The 24,164-nt window shown below is 36.4% G+C and overlaps 2 protein-coding genes across 8 annotated transcripts; both read left to right on the forward strand.

Moving 5' to 3' along the window:
* The first annotated feature begins 2,705 nt into the window (after window positions 1-2,705).
* On the forward strand, window positions 2,706-9,489 carry RagA-B (Ras-related GTP binding A/B). The gene is made up of 4 exons (XM_067790752.1): window positions 2,706-2,949; window positions 7,224-7,441; window positions 7,505-7,671; window positions 7,742-9,489. Exons 1-4 carry the CDS (start codon window positions 2,838-2,840, stop codon window positions 8,172-8,174), a joined length of 930 nt encoding a protein of 309 aa, XP_067646853.1. The 5' UTR covers window positions 2,706-2,837; the 3' UTR covers window positions 8,175-9,489.
* A 7,196-nt stretch (window positions 9,490-16,685) lies between these two features.
* On the forward strand, window positions 16,686-23,140 carry LOC137253543 (protein transport protein Sec24C-like). 7 transcript variants are annotated; one of them, XM_067790729.1, is made up of 12 exons: window positions 16,686-17,003; window positions 17,557-17,622; window positions 17,684-17,848; window positions 18,225-18,451; window positions 18,512-18,741; window positions 18,799-19,139; window positions 19,193-19,480; window positions 19,540-19,718; window positions 19,774-19,907; window positions 21,546-21,895; window positions 21,955-22,160; window positions 22,264-23,140. In XM_067790729.1, the coding sequence occupies exons 2-6, from the start codon at window positions 17,578-17,580 to the stop codon at window positions 18,882-18,884; spliced, it is 753 nt and encodes a 250-aa protein (XP_067646830.1). In that variant the 5' UTR covers window positions 16,686-17,003; window positions 17,557-17,577; the 3' UTR covers window positions 18,885-19,139; window positions 19,193-19,480; window positions 19,540-19,718; window positions 19,774-19,907; window positions 21,546-21,895; window positions 21,955-22,160; window positions 22,264-23,140. The 7 variants fall into 7 exon arrangements, with proteins under 7 accessions (XP_067646830.1, XP_067646822.1, XP_067646789.1 ...); XM_067790721.1 differs by having other exon boundaries at window positions 16,686-16,934; XM_067790688.1 differs by having other exon boundaries at window positions 16,687-16,936; window positions 19,550-19,718.
* Window positions 23,141-24,164: the final 1,024 nt, after the last annotated feature.

Here is a 24,164-nt window from a genome sequence, read left to right on the forward strand (position 1 = left end):
ACCGTGGACTTGGATGTTGAGGGATAAAGTGTGAAAATCAAAATTAACATTTCAGACGCTATTGTACATTGTACAGGTCTACAAGTAGGATATGTAGCAGCACGCACATACACAGCCACGCTCACCTGATAAAATGCTTGTTCTTGTTCGTTTTTTTGTGGATGCTATTTGGCACTGTTGTACTTCTTAGGACCAAAAAAAGTTGAGTAACTGCTATCGAAAACTGCTTAAAATTTTTTTTTCTTATATTACAAAGAAATATATTTATTTACTTTCAAACGAGCACTTAATTACATCTCTCTTTAATAACCATATATTTTGGACAATTTTAATTAACAAATTGTGATACTTTATTACCGGGGACGATTGCTAAAATACGACCAAAACCGTCGGGGGAGATATTAATAGACGCGTTTTTGCCTCGCTTCCAATAATTCGTATACTTTTTCTCTTCGGACTATTGACAACAGGACAAAACGCGTCTATTAATTTTTCTTTCCGCTTTTTTGGACGGGTTATTGCAGTCGACCTCGGTTTCAAACTGTTTTTCGCGGAGAACTTTTGAACGGGTAGAAAAACTTAGCACCCGTGTTTGTATTCTAAATACTGGAATAACTATGCGTCCTCAGATATTCCAATTCAAGACTTTTGTATAATTTTCTGTAGGACCCATATGGGTGCACTTAAAATTTTCTACTAAATTCGTTCAAAAAAATTTACCATCACAGCAACCCATATCTGATATTCCGATCCCTTTTTTGCTTCCCTGTCTCGCTTTCGACGAAGCAACCCCGGTAATTTTGACACTTCGTTCAGTGTCAAAACTCATGTTCCACGCAGGTTCCACTGGGTTCCACGCTAGTTTGACACTGACCGAAGTGTCAAACTGCCGTGTGTTAGAAAGGGAAAGAAATTGTTTCCCTCTCATACATATCATACTTGTAAACCTGTACAATGCTATTGTATAGTTTCGCAAATAAACAACAGATGTGATTTTTCCTTCTCAAACGTACATACATATATCCTAAACTTAAGTATGAGGTAAGAAACATTTCAAAGGAATGTTTATGCCCCTAGAACCAACTAAAGGATTTTGCATCACTGATTTCGCTTATTCTTTCAGACAATCGCAATATAAAATTCTTTAAAAAATCGGCACCTTTTTTGCGTAATTTGCTTTTTTTAACAACTTGAGGACAATTTGAAAACATGTTCGCCTTGGGTCATTTTATTTGAATTCATTGTTCATTATTAATTTTTTGAAAAAAATTTGCAAAGTTTATAAATTTATTATATAACTTTTCTTTTAGCATTTTGTTTTAATAACTTGGTGAATTGGGTCCGGCCTAAGCTTTTAAGTTAAGTTTTCGACAGTCTTAAACAAGTAGCCGCCGCCGCCACGGCGATATTTCTGACATTCGGCGCATATCTCTAATACATAGAATTAGTGTAGAGGTGAAACATAAGCTGTGTTTTTTTTACTTCTATATACGTTTACGCTTAAACTTTATATGGACTGCTAAGCGACAAACTTTAAATACACCTCTGAAATTGCTGCGCATAAAATTTGTCGTACTAAATTCAATACGCATTATACTCAGATGTAACTAAAATATGTGTCTACACTAATTCCATGTATTCTATAAGTGTCCATAATTCACCGCAACTGATTCAGCTATATGTTATACACTATACCCATCAGAGGGTTGTGTCTCCGCTTTTCGGTACATCCTGTGCTGTTATGTTAGTTATTTAACCACTGCCGCTAGATGGGTCTCCTAAGCATCATCTAAGCGAGGATAGGCGTTTTTTTGCACGCGCGAACGAAGCGTATACGCGTGTAAAAAAAAACACGGCTATTGACACATATTTCAGTTGCATCTGAGTATAATGCGTATTGAAATTTAGGAGTACTAATTTTATACGCAGCAATTTCAGAGGAGTAGATAAAGTTTAAGCGTAAACGAATATAGACATAAAAAAAAACACAGCTATTTTATTTAAAAATTCGATTTCGGATTGTAAAAACGGAGGTTGTTGTTGTTGTAGCGATAAGGTTACTTCACGAAGGCTTTTGGGAGTGTTATCGATGTGATGGTCCTTTGCCGGATACGGATCCGGTACGCTCCGGTAACACAACACCATTAAGGTACTAGCCCGACCATAACGGGAACGATTTATATAGCCACATTAAACCTTCAGGCCATCCCTCCCTACCTCACCCCCAAGTTCCATAAGGAGCTTGGGGTCGCCAGAGCCTCGTCTGTTAGTGAAACGGGATTCGCCGGTCGAAGGTGAGGTTGACAATTTGGTTAGAGAAGCTATATATTGCACTACACAACCCCATGAATCCCTAAACGGAGGTCGTGACGAGTCTTTTGATACCACCTTTGAAAAATTTTGATATAAATTAGGTGGTGCACCGTCATATAAAACGTTACCGTAAATTATTACCAGACGAATTTACATTACCGCTTTGGTAGCTTTGCGTCGCTTTGGCATCGACGTCAGATAATATGAAATACCATGCCACTTTGTTCGCTTTGAAACGACCTGAGCGTTTGGGTACATCCTCCTAAAGCGTTCAATATAAGTTGCCGCCCTAATGTGTTTCATGAATCCTGCTGTTTCAACACAGTGGCAACGCAGTTAATACGTTCCAATCATGGTACCATGGTTCCAATCAGCTGTTTTCTGCTCAGTTGTCATAACAGGAATTTTTCTATTATCAGTGGGATTGGGCGAGTTTGGTTGTGGGGAAAAAAATTAAATTCACGAAGTGTTGAATTGTGCAAAAGATTTGTTAACAAAAGCAAAATATAAGCAATAAAAACAATATGAAGAAAAAAGTGCTGTTAATGGGCAAAAGCGGCTCAGGCAAAACGAGCATGAGGTCCATAATATTTGCCAATTACATTGCGCGTGATACGACGCGATTAGGAGCAACCAGTAAGTGAATTGTTTCTTACATTTTGTATTTGCTTATCGCAATCGGCCAAATGTTTAAAGAAAGATCTTAACTGGACAATAATAGATTCTACAGATTAGTTTCTTCAAAATACACATAAGTGTTTCTCACTGCTTAAAGACATTCGGCTACGTTGGTGTTGCAGTGCTTCGCCCCATCCAATAGGTGCGACCAATCACAAATTGTCACATTCTTCCTTCCCAAGGCAGTCGGTTCAATGTACCGGAGCAACTCGGGATTTTTCCCGACCAAGGACTGTCATTTCAGTGCAACCCCATTTAATTTGTTGCGTTCCTCCCATATTCGGCTACGTTGGGGGCTTCTCTGCGTTATGCTGATGGCATATTTGCGTGCCATAAAGGAATCGTAAGTAGACAGAGGAACGATATCGGTCGACATGACTTTTGGACCCCCAGCTGGTTCGGGGATTAGAATATACCCGCGGTAGGGTTGCCTGTCATAAGAGGTAACTAAAGTACCAAATAGATTCAAGGGGTTGTGTAGCGCAAACCTTTCAGGTTGCCAGCGCAATATATAGCTTCTCCAAACCCAATTGTCACCCTCACCTATCCGTTGCGAATCCTGTTACATTAACAACCGAGGCTCTGGCAACACCGAACTTCTCAGGGATCTAGGGGGTGGGGGGAGGTATGGCCTAGAAGGTCGCATGTGGTCATAACAAATCGTTCCCGAGATGGTCGGGCTTGGTATCGGAACGTACCGGATCTGCATCCGGCGAAGGACCATCAACATCGTTAACACTCCCCAAGACCTTCGGTGAGTGTCCTTATCGCTACAACATAATGACTTTTGGTCAGCCAGGTTTTCTCGCTATTACCCGTCTACATTTATTCCTCGGTTCTAAGTTGTGTCAGCACCAACTAAAGAGCTGACAATTTTACAATACCATCTAAATAACATTCGCCATCAAACAATGCGCTGTTGTAGACGCAAACCTTTGCCGAGAGTTGTGGATGCGTGCAGTTCTTTGCCGGAAATGTCTCCGTTACTTTACGACTGCTTCGGGAACAATTCGTTTGAATCGTCGAACCGACAAGTCAACCCAATTTTGTTTCCAAAATGTCTTTGTAAAAGAAAGCTTTAGATAATGAAAATTAAGGCGCCATATTCGTAGATGACCCATTGAGTTGCACGTTACAACCCATTCGAGCACCTTCTAGACCCGGCGTCAGTATTTAATTAAGTATAACTGTTTCTGATTTGCAACGTGTACTGTTGTGATTTTTTCTTTAACAGTGACTGTACTTACACAGTTCTAAGTACATTTGTTGCGGTTCGTTAGGCTTTTAGACCACCAGCACTTAACATCCAGCACCCATCCAGACGAGAAAACAGGGAGCAGGTGAGGTTTATGCTTTAAATGCAGTCCATACATCAGTTAACGCGCTGTTATCCAGTATGACACCAGCCCTATATTTGTTAAAAAAACCTTGATATACGTTTGTACATTGCTTTGTGAATCTAAAGGATTTTCATATCGAAACTATTTACACTTAATGCTAGTAGCGTACATCTCTTAAACCCAATTCGTTCCGACGTTAGTCCGGATAATACCTAAAAATGTTGGTATCCGTTCGTTCTGGATTCATACCCGTAAAAAAACTGTTACACTGACAGCACTCTCCAAAATTTGTGGAGTTCTTTTATCGCTACCAAAACGAACAATGAAATTTCTGTAATTAAGAGGATACACCACCTTTGAACTTTTGGAACATCGTGTTTTTCAGACGAGAATTGTGCATACTACACTGCGTGCCAGTTGTATTTGAGCTGTTGTTGTAGCGATAAGGTTGCTCCCCGAAGGCTTTGGGGAGTGTTATCGATGTGATGGTCCTTTGCCGGATACAAATCCGGTACGCTCCGGTACCATAGCATCATTAAGGTGCTAGCCCGACCATCTCGGGAACGATTTATGTGGCCACATTAAACCTTCAGGCCATTCCCTCCCTCCCTACCCCAAGTTCCATGAGGAGCTTGGGGTCGCCAGAGCCTCGTCTGTTAGTGAAACAGGATTCGCCGCGGATAGGTGAGGTTGACAATTGGGTTTGGAGAAGCTATATATTGCGCTGGCAACCTGAAGGGTTGCGCTACACAGCCCCTTGAATCTGGTATTTTAGTCGCCTCTTACGACAGGCATACCTACCGCGGGTATATTCTGATCCCCTAACCTGCTGTTCGAGAGGCTTCGTTCAAATGACTATACTGATATTATTTTTCCATTAAAATTATCGAGAAATTTTTAATAAACACACTAATGTAGATTTATCGAAGATATTGTTATGAATTTGCTCTTCAGGTTTCATTTAAAAAAAAAATACCTTATATAAATTGATTTTTGGTCGTGAAGGTGGCCCAACCCGTTAAGATATGTTATGCTTTTAGTTTCAAAGGTGGTTTCGTCCCATCCAATAGGGATGTTATCGATATTCTCTAACGGAGGTTAGGTTAGGTATGCCATTCTGCACATTCCACCTCTAGACTGGTAGCAAAGAACATAGCGTTAACAACTGCAAACCAGCCTCAGTGCCTCGGGGCAGTTTGAGCGCCGACCATACGGTCATAGTAGTATAGCGTCATCAATTACAGGACGAACAGGCTACCTGATTCCTTATCTGCGCTTCGGGGGAGACCTTAAGGTCACAATAGATGGTTGGATGGTTGGCGCAAGGGTGCTCAAATGGCGGACGAGGCGACACATGTGTACACAGATGGTTCTAAAGTAGTGGAAGGAGTAGGGTCTGCGGTATACTGCGCTGATCCGGAAATAAACAGAACCTACAAGCTGCCATATTACTGAAGCGTTTTCCAAGCGGAAATATTAGCCGTAACCAAAGCGGTAGAAAAACTGGAAGAGAATATCTTACAATGCAACCGTGTCTGGAAAGAATTGGGACAGGGAGAAGCATACATCCATATTGGGTCCCAGGGCATATGGGAATGAAAAAGCAGATGAACTAGCTATAAAGGGCGCATCCCTTGAATCTTGCTCCGTAAACGTCCCAATTTGCGACCAAGCCGGAAGGCGTGTGTTCAAGCGCGGGGCTGTAAAGTGTCGAAGATTATGTGTAGGTCTTACAACCTTAGACTAACAAAGTTCTTTCTATCATTAAAAAGAGAGGACTGTAGACTCGTGACGGGTATTCTGACTGGATACTGCCTTCTGGCGTCGCATGCCTTTAAATTATGCTTTTTCAGTGATATCAGATGTAGGAAGTGCGGGTTGGAGGAGGAAACGATCGAGTACGTTTTGCGCTCGTGCACTGCGCTTGCAGGCTAAGACTTCAGCTATTAGGAGTGATACAGCTGTCAGATCTAGAAGCAGCAAGTGGCTTAAGTCCTAGATGGCTTCTAGTATTTGCCAAGAGGACGGAGTTATTTTATAACATGGTCCTGGTTATTGATACGGTTTTTCAGTTTGGTCGTTAAAACAAAATTCTGGTAACCCTACGGACTCATTCAGTCTATAAGAGGTCCTCGTGGACCAGCCTGTTCAACCTAACCTATCCTCTAATGGAAGTCCGAGAAAACTTTCCGTGTCAACGGGTTAGGACCATTGATATAAGGGCGTTAGAGGTGTTGGCTCCACATTGCAACATAAAAAATGGTTGGCGCCAAGTGCGGGCACGGTACAAGCAGGACATACTCGTACATTGGGTGTGTCGATTCTGGACAAGTAAGAGTTTTACCTATAACAGTATCCAAATCGACTTTGAGCTAGAGTGACGCGCGTCTCCCTGGGGAGATTGTTTTCTCAACGGCGAGTTCTGGGTATTCGTCTTTATACGGGGTTCACCGAGCAATATCAGGCATAGTGGTTGGCGACTTTGTGGAAGCCTTTTCGTGCTTCTTTACTTCATAGCTGAATTCTTAAGTCGGGATTTCTTCATAGTGCTTTCGGAGATCAAATCTTAAGTTCCTGGCAGGCGGGGCCTCTTCAATCCGATGTTTGTAGGGATGCCCATGTTTCTGGGTATTCAGCAGAAACTTTATTCAGCATTTCATTTCTTCTGTATGGGCAGTATTCTCGCCTCATTGTTGATGATGTTCTGGAGATATTAGAGGACATCCCGTGGCAGCTCTGAGCGCGGTGTTTTAAACATGCATGTTTCAAAGGTGTTTCAAATCACTTGCTTGCCTTTCCCTTCGCCAGAAACCCTTCTAGGAATCTTCTAATTTGTTGTCCCTTTTTGAAATGTTAAATTCATATGTACATAGATATTCTTTGAACTTTTAGTCGATGTCGAACATTCACATGTGCGGTTTTTGGGAAATTTGGTACTCAATCTGTGGGATTGTGGCGGTCAAGAGGGTTTCATGCAACAATACTTTGCCTCACAACGCGACAATATATTCCGTAATGTTGAAGTACTTATATATGTATTTGATGTGGAAAGTCGGGATATGGAGCGTGATGTGCACTATTATCAATCGTGTCTGGAAGCATTGTTACAAGTATGTATTAAAACATGTAGTCATTATAATGGACTTTATAATTATTTATTTATTTCATTGTAGAATTCACCGGATGCAAAAATATTTTGTTTAATACATAAAATGGATTTGGTTGCTGAAGAACAACGAGAAACTTTATTTAAAGAACGCGAGCACGACCTGATACGACTTTCAAAACCCGGCAATGTAACATGTTTTCGCACCAGCATATGGGATGAAACGCTTTACAGGTTAATAAACAAATATAAAGTACACTTAATTGTGGCATATTACTATATATATAATTTTTCTCAATTACAGAGCTTGGTCCTGCATTGTCACTATGCTCATTCCCAATGTTGCAGTCCTAGAAAATTCGCTTACCCATTTCGCGTCTGTAATTGAAGCCGATGAAGTATTACTCTTCGAAAAGGCCACCTTTCTTGTGATTTCACATTGTCAGAGTAAAAAAAATCGCGACTCACATCGTTTTGAGAAAGTCTCCAATATTATAAAACAATTCAAATTGAGTTGTTCAAAATTAGGAGCAAAATTTCAATCGATGGAGGTACGTAATAGCGCTTTTGCTGCATTCATAGATACCTTTACTAGCAATACATATGTGATGGTTGTCATGTCGGATCCAACAATACCTTCTGAAGCGACCTTGGTTAATATACGTAATGCGCGTAAATCTTTTGAAGAATTGGAAAATCCAAATAGTAATGCCATGAATCATCATCAGTATCACTGATATAGGGTTTAGATTGTATTTAATGCACTGATATGAGGGCGTGTAAGAGAAATGAGTGAGCGGGGAATTGTTAATGTATATAGGGCAAACAATTTTGAACTGAGCATATGATTGAGTTTGTATGACTATTTTTTTATATAAAATTTATCTTAGTTTTTGTTGGAGTTACTGTAAATACCAATAATTGTTACTTAAATTTCCAAATGCTTATCTCCTTAAAAAAGTTTGACTATGCAGTTTCATAGGTAATTCAATGTTGGTATATACAGTTAAGAAGTTAACAATATATGTCAACATTATGCAGCGGCTACAGGATAGAAATAGATGGTATTTATAGGAAGCGAAATGATATCTCTGTCTATAACATTGTGGCAAATTTCATATGAAAAAAATAAAAATTCAAAAGCAACCGTTCAGCTTGGTTCAAAATATTTTATACAACATTGCTTGTAGCTTTCTAAGTTTTGTTTATTGTTCATTAGCTAAAGTAAGAAACTTGCTGTGTGTAAATAATGCTACGAAATTTTTCGGAACAAAAATTTTAGGACGAAAAGCTATGTAAGATATATATATTTAATTAAGAAATTAAAGAATAATACCTAAATATAGCAAACAATTTCATATAAATGTATATAATTTATTCTTAAACGACATTTTTATTCAAAATATAATTGCACTTAGTTTAATTTGGCATACACTTGCACAATTTTTATAAAAAATTATTTTTTTTTTAAGTATGCTTTTCCTAAAGTTGTATTCTCAAGTCATTTCATTTTGCCGCATTTTCAGTGCATACATACATATTTTTTATAATATTTACTTGTATATGTAGGGCGTTGCCTACATGAAATTGTAATAATTGTTGCTTTATGAAAGTTAAACGATTTTTGTACTCTTTATTATATATAAATTTAGTGTTAGCAGAACATAAATATCTTGAAATATATTAACATAAATATTTTTGTAATTAAATACATGTCGCTCATTTACTTGAATAGTGTCATAACTCAAAAAACATGACTTTTGAGTTAATAACATATAAACGTACCCAATATCATGGTCTATGCTGTATAAAAAACTCTGTGATCAGTTAAAAATTTAGCACGTGCTATAAAAATGAAAATATGCGTTTATATGGGCAACATATGGCAGTTAAAATCTTTGAATAGCTCTCCTGGAAAATTGTGATTTTTGAGTTATGACACTATTGAAGTAAATGAGAGATATGTAGCATTAATGATGCGTAAAACTAAAACATTGCAATATGTTATCTTTACATTAATGTAAGCAGTTAATAAATACTTTTTACAATTAATTAAGTAAGCGTTTTCATTTTCAAACTGTTTTATATAGCTTGACTCTGTGTAGCGAACAGGAATTTTGTAATTGAAATTTAAGTACCTTCCCGATAAGGTACAAGCTTGAAACTTGGAATATAGTTAAGAACCCGATGACAATGCAATAATAAGAAAAAACTCCGATAGGTGGCGAATGGATCGAAATATTTCAAAAAATCGTATTTGTGGTCCGATTTGAACATATGAGCAGTTTTCGAAATGGATCTATACAACGAGCTTTGGCAGTTGTCTAAATTTTTTCTTCTATTCTAATTTAATAATTTTTTTAATTAAGAAAAAATTTATCATTACAATAATAATGATAAAATAATTATTGTTAGGCCTTGAGCTCGATTCAAACCCGCGATATTATTTTTTTAATTATTTTATTCTTAGTTAAGTTGTTATATAACAATTTTTATTTCCCTATTTGTGTATACAAAATTCCAAAAATATAATTTTTTTTCTTAAAAATATTATGTTTGACGTTATATAAATTTTTTTAAATTTTTTTTTTTGGAAATTCAAATATTTGTTTAATTTTTAAATGAATAATGCTACCATAGAAAATAGTCGTTTTAATTTGTTTTTTTTTTTTTTTGGAATAGGACCGATTTACAAGTAATTAAGTTTTTTATCGTTGTGCGGGTTCAAATCCCACTCACGGTAGAAAAGGTTTTGAAGAGATTTGCCAGGTATAATCGAAACAGCTGTCGCCTTGTCCGTCCTGATGTCACGTTGTTTAAATTTTTCCCACACTATTAAATAAATTATAAAATTAAAAATTGCTTCAAATAAATGTTTTCATACATTTAAAGCAATAAGCGCAACCCCCGCTTAATTCACACAAAAAAAAAAAATTAAATTTTTAAATTTGAGTTTTCTCTTCAAAATTAAATTTTTTTAATAAACTTTTTTCCAGAGCTGTAAAAGTGTGCAATCATTTGAAATTTTAAATCATTGATTTAAGAATGCTCTTTCTTCATTCTTAATTACTTTTATTCTATTTCGGCCTTTTTTTTGTAAATTTTTATAAAAACTTTCCGAGCTCTAGGCCATGTAAATTCAAACACCAAAAATGCTTATTTTAAATATAAATTGTATATTTGTCAAATTTATTTTGATGGATATTTCGATTTCATACTGAAATCATCTTCAGGACTGAAAGGCATATAAAAACAAAAACATGTTAACACATAAAACATAACAACATTCCATAATTTTGAACTTACACTCTTGAGTGCACCTGATCGACTAATTTAACAAATCTTAAAATAATCAAGTAAAGGGGAAAATGATAAACAAAAAAGGTAAACATCTAAAGAACCGTAATAATAAACAAATTTTTACATAAACAACAATACATTAAATAACAAGCAGTAAGCGGCGCTCAGCACATTAGAGTTGGGACAGCATGTTTGTGACTACTACACTCTTCTCACGAGAAATTGTGGTTGCTGTAATTAATCGACGATAGGCTGCCGCGCAGCCTTCTTCATCGGCCTTAAAATTTATTCTTTGATCTCTTGGTGTATTGATAATATGAAGCATTTCTAATGTGTATCTTTTGTTGTAGTGCCTCTCTTGTTGAATTACTGCTACGTTGTTTAAATCTGGAGAGTGCCCGGTTACTCTGCAATGTTGTGTCAAAGCTGTTTTATTATCATTAGAGTGGTCCCGATTTTTGATATTTGATTTATGTGCGGAAATCCTTGTCTTTAATTCTGATTTTGTAGTCCCGACATATACTTTATTGCATACGTGGGACCTGTCGCCGTTACATGGTATTTGGTATATTACGTCAGATTTCTCGTATTTTTCGATTTTGTCCTTTGTGTTGCTAAAAATTTGTTGTACGGTATTGTTGTAAGTGAAAGCCATTTGGAATTTTTCGTGGTCATACATATTGGAATGTTTTAGCCTGTTGGACAGTCCAGGGACATATACGGACGTTTTATATATTTTATTTCTATTATTGTTTATTCGATTGGTACTTGATTTTTCAAAATAATCGCGGATATAACCTTTTATAAGATATATCAGAAAGTCGTTGTTTTTAAGTATTTTTACAATAATTTCTATATTTTTATTATGGTAAATTTCATCACTGGTGGTCAGCACTCTTTGCTTTTTTGCTGTGTTGACTATAGTTGATTTGCTGTGTTTCGAGTGGAAATTAATCAATCTGCCTGACGATGTGGCCTTTTTATACCAGTCAAGATATAGTTTTTTGTATTTTCTTATCACCAAAGTGTCTAAAAATGGTAACTGGCCATCCTTTTCAATTTCATGGATAAACTTTATTGATTTGTTATAACTGTTCAAGTTCGTCAGCATATCCTCTACAGCATCAATTTTTACGATGGCGAACAGATCGTCGACGTATTTAGATAAAAAGCGGGGTTTATTAGGAGAGTCCTCGAATTTACTCATCAATTCTTCCATTACTAAGTCTGCAATGATAGGTGATGCTGGTGACCCCATTGGCATTCCCGACCGTTGTTCATATATTTTATTATTTGATTTGAAATATCGGTTTTCTTTAATGCAAAAATTCACAATTTCCAAAAACAATTCTTTGCTAATACTGGTATGGGCTTTTAATTGTTTCCATTTAGATGCTATAATATCCAAAGCATGGTCGACTGGAATGCTGGGAAACAAGGAAACCGCATCGAACTAAATCAGACATTCATCGTCATCTATATAAGTATCTTTTACCTTGTTTTTGAATTCTACCGAATCTCTGACATTGTACTTCGAAGTTTTGGTTAGGTTTTTGAGGACATTAACAACATATTGGCATAACCTATAAGACGGGGAGTTGACAGACGGACATATAGGACGCAGGGGCACGCCTTCCTTATGAATCTTGGGAAGACCATATAACCTTGGAGCGTTTGTCGTTTTACTTATTAGACGATATTTCTCCTTCAAATCAATTATTTTATTTTTAAATAGTTTCTCAACAATTTCGTTATTTTTGTCCTGTAACCTATTGGTAGGGTCACGTTTTAGTACGCGATAAGCCGAAATATCATTCACGGTTTGTTTGTGTTTTCTTGTCGTAGTCTGATTTGTCCATCAGAACTGTGACATTCCCTTTGTCGGCATTCAAAACTAATAAATTTTTATTTTCTTTGAGAAGTTTTCGTTTGGTGTAGTTTGTCTAAAATAAACCTGTCCCGCGCGTTGTTTTTTGACTTGTTTAGGTGATCTCTTATTAATGTGGTAAAATTATTCCGCTCAATTTCTTACTCTTCTTTCTCTTTAATAGTCTGTATACAGTCCTCTCCGTCAGCTATCAGTTTGAATAGTGGAAAATTATCATTGGTGGTTGGTAACGAGAACTTTGGACCTAAGGAGAGTAGCCACTGAGTGTCTGTCGGTTTGTTTGTGTTCGTCTTATTACAAAGCCATTCCGGTACGCTTTGGATATTAAGCGATCGTTTTTGAACGTCGTTAAGTCTCTCGAATTTGTTGGTTTGTGAGTTCTTTACTTTCGTTTCTAAAATATGTGATAAGGTTTTCTCACTTTCGAAAAATGCGGTCGCGTCTTCATTATCAATTTTTGTTGTAATTTATTTCTTATGCTATTTACCTCATTTTCTTTCAGCTTCCGTAGTTCATGCTTTGCTCTGATAATAATATTCAAAAGTTTGCTTTGTACTGTGTTCATATATGTTGCTGCTGCGTTCCCAATCTGCTTCGATATTCTCTTGTCGTTGGTATTACAGTTGAGAACGTAGGAAATTGTTTGTGCCTTTCTTCATTCTTTCATTCCTTGTTAAGGAATGTGGCTTAAAAGTCAACCCATTCTTCAATCAGTAGTGGGAAAAAAAGAATGCACTCTTGAACTCTTCGAAGAAAGAATGAAGTAAATGAATGAAACACAAACATTTTTCAACACAGAATAAGAATTCAAATGAATGCAGCCTTTGCTGAGTGTGCATATACTTTTCTAGTACCAATCAATTATAAAAAATGTCGTTCAAGCACAAAACCCGCTCAAATATCACATGGTTGCATTTAATTAAAGCCACTTCAAAATATCAACACAAAAATTTAGTTATTGACAGTAATGACCAGTTTTTTCGTTATTTAAATGGTAATAAAGCACAAAGAAGTTAATTGAAAAGGCATTTTTATTAAAATTATTCTCAAAATTTAATAATAAAAAAAGTAAATGACAAATATTTCAACATCCCTCTTCCGAAAATTGTCATAGTTCTAAATAAGTGTTGCCAATGTGCCATATAAAAGGTACTTGCATGTAAAAGTACTAACCTACATTTGAACGTCCTTAATTGGAGTTTAAACAATTGAAGAAAAAGCAATTCATTATAAAAAGTCTTAGTACAAGTTCCTTCATGTATTCTTCTTAGCGGTATATGGTCAAATACTGTATCTCTATACTGGTCCGTGGGTTTGCAAAATGCAATAGTAACATCCTATTTTTCTCTATGTATTTAAAACTTGTAAAATATAAAATTGGCTCCAAAGTGCCACTGGTTTTTGGGACAGAATGATAGCAACTTCAGATAAAAGATTCAGTGTAACATGTGGATCACCACAAAAATTATCTTTTTAAAAGCTAAACAGAAACATCTATTGGCACAGAAATTTCCTTGGATTTCCGTTGATAATTCCCTCAGTGGACGTGTCGACTGTGTATGACGAAGTACTGGTAACGTAAATAGAGAAATCAAGAACCTATTTAAAAGTTTTCAAGTTTGAAAACTGGAAAAAAATTTTAATGGAAAATTGTTCATTTATTAAATTTCTTGTGAGTTTCTTGGCGGGTCGGATTAAAACGATTACATCGGTATGGGAAATTACGACAGCGAATCAGCGGAAATTAATTTTGAAGAGTTCTTCGAAATTGTCGGGGATTCTGTGTTTGAACAGAGCCGTGATATGGTACATGAAGCAAACGATGAAAACAATACAACAACTGAAGAAGGCATTGAAAGAGAAATGGACGAAACCTCAGTTTTCTCGGAGACAATATTTGCTGCAAAATATTGTAACGAATTTACTTGCAACTCCGCTTATTTTCAACTTGCTTCTTACGTTCGTATCGCTAAATTGTCGAATAAATAAATCAAATATTTAATAATGCAAAACGGTCTTTATTAGACTACTTTGAATAACACTTATACTTCACAACTGTTAACGTGTTTAAATCAAACTCAAGTCAGACTACCTGCTTTTGCCGCTTTTATACTCTTTTCTGCATCGTTGGGATATTCCAGATGTTTCTCCTTGTAGAATGTTCTACTTGTTTACCCTAGTAATTGAGCTACATATATGTATACCTATTTGTAGTTTATAGACTCTCCCATAGGCATATGCGTGTATATATGTGAGTAATACTTTGACTGTTGACTAACTATGTACATCTGTGTGTGAGTTATCTCTTCGCTGCCTTGTATGCATGTGGGTAAACGACGATTAATGTGTTTATTTGTATTTCCCCGCTGCGTGAATGTAAATGTTGCTTGTCGTAATGTGTACATAATGATTTATTTATTTACGCACATACTGCTTAGAAACACCCTAGGGATGTGATGTGAGTATCACTTAGTGGTTCTAATATTAATTAAAATTTCACATTATATATTTTAAGGTTTTCCAAAAATCATAGATGAAGCTGTTGCATCCGAAAGTTTGATAATCAATAAAGCCGAAAATGAATATTCCAATTATATTGCAGATCCCAGCACTAATAAAGGAATGCTTTATAAGTATCCAGAGCTGAAAAAGTGTTATATGAAATTTAATACTCCTTTACCCTCATCAGCATCAGTAGAGAGATTGTTTTCAGCAGCAACTATATTGAATGCGCCTCGCCGTGGATCCCTTTCTGACGAAAATTTTGAAAAGGTTCTCTTACGGCCCGATTCTTAGCGCTACCGGTAAAATAGTACCCAGAACATTATGTAACCGAAAATCGTTACCAGTTGGTTTATTCGCGATTCTGGCCAAAGTGGTAACACTGTCACCACCGAAAAACTCACCAGTGTCTGTGGTGAATTTAAAAGTTGGTTTTCTTTGCTTTACCCATGGCGGAACGATACAAGGTGGCAGCATGGGACAGCTGAATAAAAACTTTTTTTTATTTAATTTGATACATCAACTTCCGGCGCAGTACGATTTTGACATTTGTCCATCGAATTTACAAAAACGAAGTACATGGAATTTTTATTTATATTTGTAGGTATGTCACCATGCTGCCACCGTGTATGGTTCCGCCATGGCTTTACCGAAAATGTGTCAGTCGTAGATACGATGTTAACGAATAAACGGGACGATGTGTATATACATATGTGCATACATGCATACGTTTTTACATAGCTATATTGTAATATATACTGTGAAAGTACATGGAAACAAATATGTATAGCAAGAGGCAACACTTTTTTACTATTATGTTTAATTATTTGCGCTCACAATTCTTTATTTTTCAGTTTTGCCTTTTTCTAGACAACAGCTGTTGTGTGGTTATTTCGATGTAACCACCTACTTTTGTGGGTGAACAATTATCCGGCTACTTTCGTGGGCAGAATATCAAAATGGTACAAAAGTTACCACATGAATAAAGTTGCCGTGATGAAGAAAGTTGTTACCACATTAGAATCAGGCTGTTAATAAAAGTTAATTCTTTTTAATATGGTTTTGCTGTTGATATATTCTAAACTTTGTTAATTTTTTATAAGCGTTATAACAACTTTAATGTTATATACCCCTACATTTACCTCAAATTGCAATTACATTTGATTACCACATGAAATATTTGATGACGTGTTTAAATTTCGGGCGATTTTCTCTTTTTTATCATAATTAAATGGTTTTAATTGTGATACCTCAATCAACATTTACAAAATTGAGTATCTGGTATACAAATACATATTTTGCTTAGTACAGGAACCATCGTCTCGCCACAATGGCACAACGTACATGAACTGTCAAAAATACACGCATGTTCATGGAAACGAACATGATGGGATGCTAGAGGGAACATACGCCGTTTCGATTAAAAAATTACATATTTCATCACATAGATTTATAACCTTTTAAAGAAAGCATTCCTTTAACAAACCTGTATAGCTACTGAAGTATAAAAATATCAACTCTGATATAAGAAAATTAGTAACCCTGCAAAAATCGTGTGACCAAAAACGCACACAGCCACACGAATTTTTGACAGGGGTGACGATTTGGAATGAAAAATTCTCCAAATGAAATAGCATGTTGACAAATTTAGCTTTCCCACAATGTATCGTGCTCTCTCGCACCTATTATTTTTATAGGGATAGCAAAATACGTCATTTTTGCGTGCAAAAAAATCCGCCATTTCTAATTCAGCAGAGACAGCAAAACATTTGGTGGTGGAAAATTTTTTCAATTTTCAGAGTTTTAAGTGTAATATCTCCGGAAAGATTTAAACTTAAGAGGGAGTTCTCCAGATCACAAATATATATATTTTAAAGTGCGCAAACTTATAACTTAAAAGTTATTTGGTGTTAAAGTTTGCAAATTTCTATACAAATTTTATATGTGTATACGTATATATATGTGGCAGAGCACAGCTTCGTAATGTCATCAATAAAATATATATATATATATATATATGTGCATGTTGCTACAAAAGCGCGATTGATTTAATAAAAACATTTATAATAAGTAAAAACAATGCAAAAATGAAATGTGAAATATACAAAAATGCAATTGAAGTTTATCGTTGCTAATTTATATAGATATGTATGTGGATTAAGGTTTTGAAAGATGTGTAAATTGTAATTTAAAGTGCTATAGAAATTTGCTAAATTTGCAAACTTTAACAACAAATAACTTTTAAATTATAAGTTTGCGCACTTTAAAATATATATATTTGTGATCGGGAGAACTCTTTCATTTGATACCAAGTTTTACCCCGAACTCGGGGGGTGCTATTCTAAAATTTTCCCAGTCTTTAATATACAATGATTTTTGCTGTTTATTTCGACAAACATTTTTGATTTGATTTTTGTGCTCATCGAAAGAATTCACAATTATATAGCACCATGCCACGAATTATGATAAAAGGTGGTGTGTGGAGAAACACTGAGGTAAGCATTTGACGCGACTGGTTACTCTTGGCCGTTTATTAACTAAATTGATAACTTTCAGGATGAAATCCTCAAAGCAGCTGTAATGAAATATGGCAAAAACCAGTGGTCACGTATTGCATCACTGCTGCACCGCAAATCTGCCAAGCAATGTAAGGCACGCTGGTACGAATGGCTTGATCCTAGCATAAAGAAGACAGAATGGTCACGGGAGGAGGATGAAAAGGTTTTTATTTTGCCAAATTAATGCCAACACAATGGCGTACAATTGCGCCGATTATTTCAGAGGGTTAACTGGCACCAATTGTTCACACCAAATTGTTAGGTACAGGATTCGCCATGGGTAGGTGAGGTTGGCAATCACAACCCCTTGAATCATTTTGGTCGGCAGGTATGCCGCGGATATATTCTTGGCACTTGTTATTGATGGCTTTTATGATGCCACCAACACAACCTGGACAGACGCCAATGCTCAGTCAACCACCCAAGCCGGGTCAACCCCCAATACCCGGACACGTCCCTACGTCCCAGTTATAATGTATGCTAATACAACTAATAATTTACAAATTTGCTGATTATTATTTTTGTGTTATTTTCTTTAGCAACCACCTGCACCTGTTACTGGTAAATATCAACAGCCGCAACAGTATGATCAAGCCCAACGCCGTTTAGATCCCGATCAGATACCAAATCCGATGGGCGTTATCATTGAAAATCAAAAAAACGCTGGTGGTGCTTTTATTACTAATGAACAGGGTTTATTACCACCATTGGTGAGCACAAAATATGTGGTAGAAGATCAGGGTAACTCCTCGCCACGTTACCTTAGGTATCGATAATCGAAATTAATGTTTTGTTTGGCAATTACATTGATCTTTCTTCTTTGCAGGTCGTCTTTGTATTGCATACCTGCAACAGCTGATTTCTTAAAAACAACAGTTTTGTCCAGTACACTTGCCGTCTCACCAATGGCACGCACGGTTGAGGGTGAATATGAGCCACCCATTGTAAATTTTGGTGAATTGGGTGCAATTAGATGTAATCGTTGCAAGGCTCATATGCAACTTGTAGATGCTGGTCGTCGTTTCCAATGTCTAATGTGTAAAGTAACAACAGATGGTAAAAAAAATCTTTCACTTTTACTTGTGTTCATTGATCAATATTTTTTCTCAACAGTGTCAACTGCATATTTCCAACATTTGGGCCACACCGGACAGCGTGTCGATAAATATGAACGTCCTGAACTTGTATTGGGTACATGAGTATTTGTGTAAAATATGTTTGGGTACCGATAGCTCTCAAGGTAAACCTCAAGTCATATCCAACATCAATGCCTCGCATTCAATTGTGGACGCTGTACGCACTACATTGGGTTCACGTAGTATGGACAAGCATATTGTTGATTCCAGTGGTAAGGCCACAATTTCAAATGATGGGGCAACAATTATGAAACTATTAGATATTGTGCATCCAGCCGTAAAACTCTAATCGACATCGCCAAATCTCAAGATGCTGAGGTAAGTTTTTTGTTATATTAGAATGTGTAGAATAAAAATGTTTCTCTTATCAGGTCGGCGACGGCACCACTTCAGTAGTACTTTAAGCAGGTGAAATCTTAAAACAAGTTAAACCAAATTTTGAGGAAGGCGTGCATGCACGAATCATCATTAAAGCTATACGTAAAGCATTATAATTATGCATGACCAAAATATGACATGGCTGTACATGTCGAAGCGCCAATCAAAGGAACACCAAAGTGCTTTATTGGAAAAATGCTCTGCCACAGCAATGTCCTCCAATGTCCAAGAGTATCAGAAAATTGTTAATGCTGAATGGCGTCTCCTGTACAATAAACTAGGTAAGTAAGGCGCCAATGTTGTGTTTTCTAAACTACCAATTGGTGATGTTGGTACATAGTATTTTGCAGATCGTGAAATGTTCTTTTGGTGTACCAGAAGAAGATTTGAAACGTACAATGAAAGCTTGTGGTGGTGCTGTTATGACTGAAGCTAATGATACTAATTCAAGTGATTTGGGTCAATGTGATTACTTTGAAGAACGTCAAGTTGGTGGTGAACATTTCAACATTTTCCAAGGTTTGATAGTGGGTTTGACATTAATTTCATTTTTATAGTTTATAATTATTTAAAGGTTGCGTTAATGATAGAACATATACATTGATTTTACGTGGCGGTGCCGAACAATTTTTGGAAGAAACTGAGCTTCGTTACATGATGCTATAATGATTGTGCGGCGTACAATTAAACATGATTCTGTTGTTGCTGGTAAGTCAAAATACAAATTGAAAAAAATGTATAATCTTAAATTGTTAAGTAATATTATGAAAAGATTGTGTCCAACTCCGGAAGAAAAAACTATAAAATTTGTGTCAGTGAAATGATAATTATTGCTTTTGGTTGTATTTTTGAGGCATCGTCTTCGAGTGCCTTCTGGTCGTATATGCCGTTTCTTTTGCCAACTACCTGTAAGGCGTTAAACTGATCAGTAACGTCGCCGTGGCCTCGTTCAGTGTAATGTGTAATGGCGACCCCAAGTTCCTCGTGTAAATAGGGGGTGGGGCGGGATGGCTTAGGAGGTTTAAAGTGATGATATTAATCGTTCCCGAGATGGTTGTTGTTGTTGTAGCAGTGCGTCGCCCCACCTAATAGCCGCGACCGATCACAAATTGTCATCAATATCCTCTAACGGGAGTCCAAGGAAACTTGCCGTTTCAACAGGGGTGGACAATAAGGAAAGGGGTGTTAGAGGCGTTGGTTCCACATTACAATTAATGAGATGGTTGGTGTCATGTGGGGCCACATTGCAAGCGGGGCATACATTTTGTATGTCGGGGTTGATTCTGGATAGGTAAGAGTTTAACCTGTTACAGTATTCAGAACGAAGTTGAGCTAGAGTGACTCGCTTTTCCCTGGGGAGTATGCGGTCCTCTTCCGCAAGTTTTGGGTACTGTTCTTTGAGTACTTCACCGGGCAATTCCTAGCATAAAGGTACGACGCCTGTTTGTGGAGTTCACTGAGGACCTGTTTGTTTTTTTGCTTCATACGGCTGAGTTCTCAGGTGTCGTATTTCCTCATAATGCTTACGGAGATTACTCTTTAAGGTCCTAAGTGGTGTTGGATCAACAATCAGATGTCTGTTGGGATGCCCAGGTTTCTGGGTATTCTACAGAAACTGTTTGGTTAGCATTTCATTTCTTTCCCTTATTGGGAGTTTTCTCGCTTCATTGTGCAGGTGGTGTTCCGAGGACATAAGAAGGCAGCCCGTAGCGGTTTTGGGGGCAGCATTTTGGCAGGCCTGTATTTTCTTCCAGTGAGTAACCTTTAGGCTTGGCGACCATATCGGAGACGCGTACCATGCAAACGTCTATTTATATTTACCCCAAGTACTGCCGATTTATCGAATTATATTAAATGTTTGTTACAGCTCTGGGTAATGTCATATGGTCGACATTTGGCGCGGCCATGTTTTAAATAAGGTCACCAATGATTTGGTTGGTGACAATATCAGGTTTCGCGAGGCGACAAAACTGGAGAGATTGGGGAGATAGCTGTTTTTTTTTTTTATTACAAAGCTCATCGATGTAGGAAACAATAGCATAGGCGTAGAAGCAATAGTGACTACTTGTGGTAAAGGTAGCTATTGATATGTAGAAGTTAAGTAGAAGTTTGAATATGAGTTTTTTAAGTTATTGCAAAAAAAGCGTTGAGGATTTTTATTATCTTACCAGGTACCTTCGTACATGTTTCTAAGAATGAAGAAAAAAATCTATTCAAACTCAATTTTGACCAGGACAAATCCGCTGAGACTTCGCTATACTTTAACATACAATACGTTACCCCATTTTAGCACAACTATCATTTTTTGATTTTATTAAATTTTATAAAATGTTTCTTCATCTACAGTTCCATTTCGGTATTGGATGGTAAATATGTGGAAGAAATCTATGCGCATAAATCGCAACATATTATCTTGTTCGAGCGTTTCTTCAATAGCTCTCTAGTGGTGATAGTGACAGCAGAGAAACCCAACTGTTTACAAATGTTACACTTCAAAAAGAATCAAAATATCTGCCATTGCGTCTACGGCACAAATACCCACAGTATATAAATGAATCGAACGCACTTAATTGTCTGCCTAACGGATAGTATACACATTCATCAAATCGAAAATATTGCACCAAACGAACTGGGTCTGAATACTGAAACAGTACACATATTCAAAATCGATGAGAAGGCCGTGATGATGGTATAGGGTGAGTTGTTGACCAACATACGAAAACCACTTTAACCCATCTATATATTTGCATTACAGCTAAAGCTTTACAAACAGCAAAAATTGCTGGCGCCAAGCAATTGGAAAAGGCAGTGAAGCATTCATCACACTGTACGGATGGTGTAAAGTTAGAAACTGCTGTTGTAACAGCTGCCACCGACACAACGGTCATCTCTACTTCGCCGAGTAACGGCTCGTCCGACTATCTATCGAAGACAGTATAATCATATCTTTTGCCAACACAGGTTAGCGATGTGCTTGCACAGGAAAATATTTCAATTGGAAAACAAAAACCAATTAAGAGAGTTTATTTATTATTAAAGTATTTACTTTTCTTTATATCAACAGTATTTATTTAAGTTGCAATATCACGTACATATATAATAAGGGATGTGATACGATTGCTGTCGGAATTAGATTTGAAACCAATCAATACTCCTGCTAAGGGTTGTAGAATTATTGCTTGAATAATTAGATTTAGAACAATAATAAGTCTGACTTAATTACAAGTCGTACATTTTTAAATTCATCAATTACGACAGCAATCGGATTCTACGACACCTTTGAATATTCTTGATCTGAAAAAAGAGTAAACCTAATCTGAATTTCTACTAAGCTTTAAGTTGTAGATTATTCAAATAATTGGAGTTTTTTCTAAAGCTTAAAATTATTTTCTGCTCGCTTAGAAAAGATTTCAATTGGAAAACAAAAACCAATTAAGAGAGTTTATGTTATTATTAAAGTACTTACTTTTCTTTATATCAATTGTATTAATTTAAGTTGCAATATCACGTACATATATAATAAGGGATGTGATACGATTGCTGTCGGAATTAGATTTGAAACCAATCAATAATCCTGCTATGTGTTGCAGAATTATTGCTTGAATGATTAGATTTAGAACAATAATAAGTCTGACTCAATTACTAGTCGTACATTTTTAAGTTCATCAATTACGACAGCAATCTGATCCACGACACCTTTGAATATTCTTGATCTGAATTTCTACTAAGCTTTAAGTTGTATATTATTCAAATAATTGGAGTTTTTTCTAAAGCTTAATATTATTTTTTTGCTCGCTTAGAAGAGATTGGAAAACAAAAACCAATTAAGCGAGTTTATTTATTATTAAAGTTCTTCTGTTTTATATGAACTGGATTAATATAAGTTCCAATTTCATGTACATATATAATAATATTGAAAATAATAAATATTGAAAATTCAATTTTTTTGGTTCATATTTTATTCATTGGCTGCTCCAGGTAAAGTAAATCTGCAGGTAAAATTCACGTTATATGGCGGTTATATAAATGGTAAAACCGCAGTAAAATTGATTGTCAAATGGCTCGAAAATGTAGAGTGAAATGACGGAAAAATGACAGCCATTTGACGAGCATTGTGACGTGTGTGAGCAGCACAGTGCTATGCTCACATCCTATAAGTGGGAGCGGAATGCACGATCACATTAATAGGAACGAAACGGAAAATTTGGTCACAAAAGTTCATCACGCCCATGCAAACGTGACTATGAATATAACCGCTGCAGAAAGTCACAATGACCGTAAAATGACTAGTAAAATGACGTGGAGCGTTTTTGCAGGGAATGAATGGTAAAAAAGTGTGCATTCATTTCAAGTTTACATTCAATAAAGAGTGGGAATGGCTCCTACATTCACACTCTATATTGAATTATATTTTACCATTCAATAACACTCACACTTTAGATTTGAGTTAAAGTATATTAAGCCATTCAGGAATGGGAATTTATAATATGCAACCAAAAAATCACAAATTTAAAAGAATGCTGAGAGAATGCACACTCAATTGATTCAATCTTTTTACAGCTCTGCTTTTTCCTATAAAACATTTAGAAAAATTTTTTATTCCGCATTTCGTTTAATTGTTCCTTTTTTTTTAGTGAAAAATGGTCACCTTCGCTTAACATGTTTCGTTAGGTCAGAAGAATATTTTCTATTCAAAGCGTTTTCCTTATTTTTTTTATTAAACCTTTAGACCATCCTTGACATCCTACGACAACCCTGCGTTTAAGAGCGTTGTCCAATTAAAAAAGTAAGACCAAAGTACACTCTAGCATGCTGAGCAAATACAATATTCTTCCTAGCACGGATCGCGCGGAAAACCACTTTACTGTCAACATTCCCAGTAGGGAGGATTGGGCGGAGTTGATAGCAACATTTTCATATATACCGGCGGTTCCAAGCTAAACGGCAGAGTTGAGAGGTGATGCA

Source organism: Eurosta solidaginis, chromosome 1, assembly GCF_040869045.1.
Source record: "Eurosta solidaginis isolate ZX-2024a chromosome 1, ASM4086904v1, whole genome shotgun sequence".
Classification (NCBI taxonomy): Eukaryota; Metazoa; Arthropoda; class Insecta; order Diptera; family Tephritidae; genus Eurosta; species Eurosta solidaginis.

What these genes read in the sequence shown, in the direction of transcription:
- RagA-B (XM_067790752.1), top strand. Translation starts at nt 2,838, where the DNA reads ATGAAGAAAAAAGTGCTGTTAATGGGCAAAAGCGGCTCAGGCAAAACG. An exon ending in GACGCGATTAGGAGCAACCA is followed by an intron (nt 2,950 to 7,223) that starts GTAAGTGAATTG and finishes TTGAACTTTTAG; the next exon opens with TCGATGTCGAACATTCACAT. An exon ending in TGGGATGAAACGCTTTACAG is followed by an intron (nt 7,672 to 7,741) that starts GTTAATAAACAA and finishes TCTCAATTACAG; the next exon opens with AGCTTGGTCCTGCATTGTCA.
- LOC137253543 (XM_067790688.1), top strand. Translation starts at nt 16,763, where the DNA reads ATGTTGACAAATTTAGCTTTCCCACAATGTATCGTGCTCTCTCGCACC. An exon ending in CAATTTTCAGAGTTTTAAGT is followed by an intron (nt 16,937 to 17,556) that starts GTAATATCTCCG and finishes GCTCATCGAAAG; the next exon opens with AATTCACAATTATATAGCAC. An exon ending in TCCTCGCCACGTTACCTTAG is followed by an intron (nt 18,452 to 18,511) that starts GTATCGATAATC and finishes TCTTCTTTGCAG; the next exon opens with GTCGTCTTTGTATTGCATAC.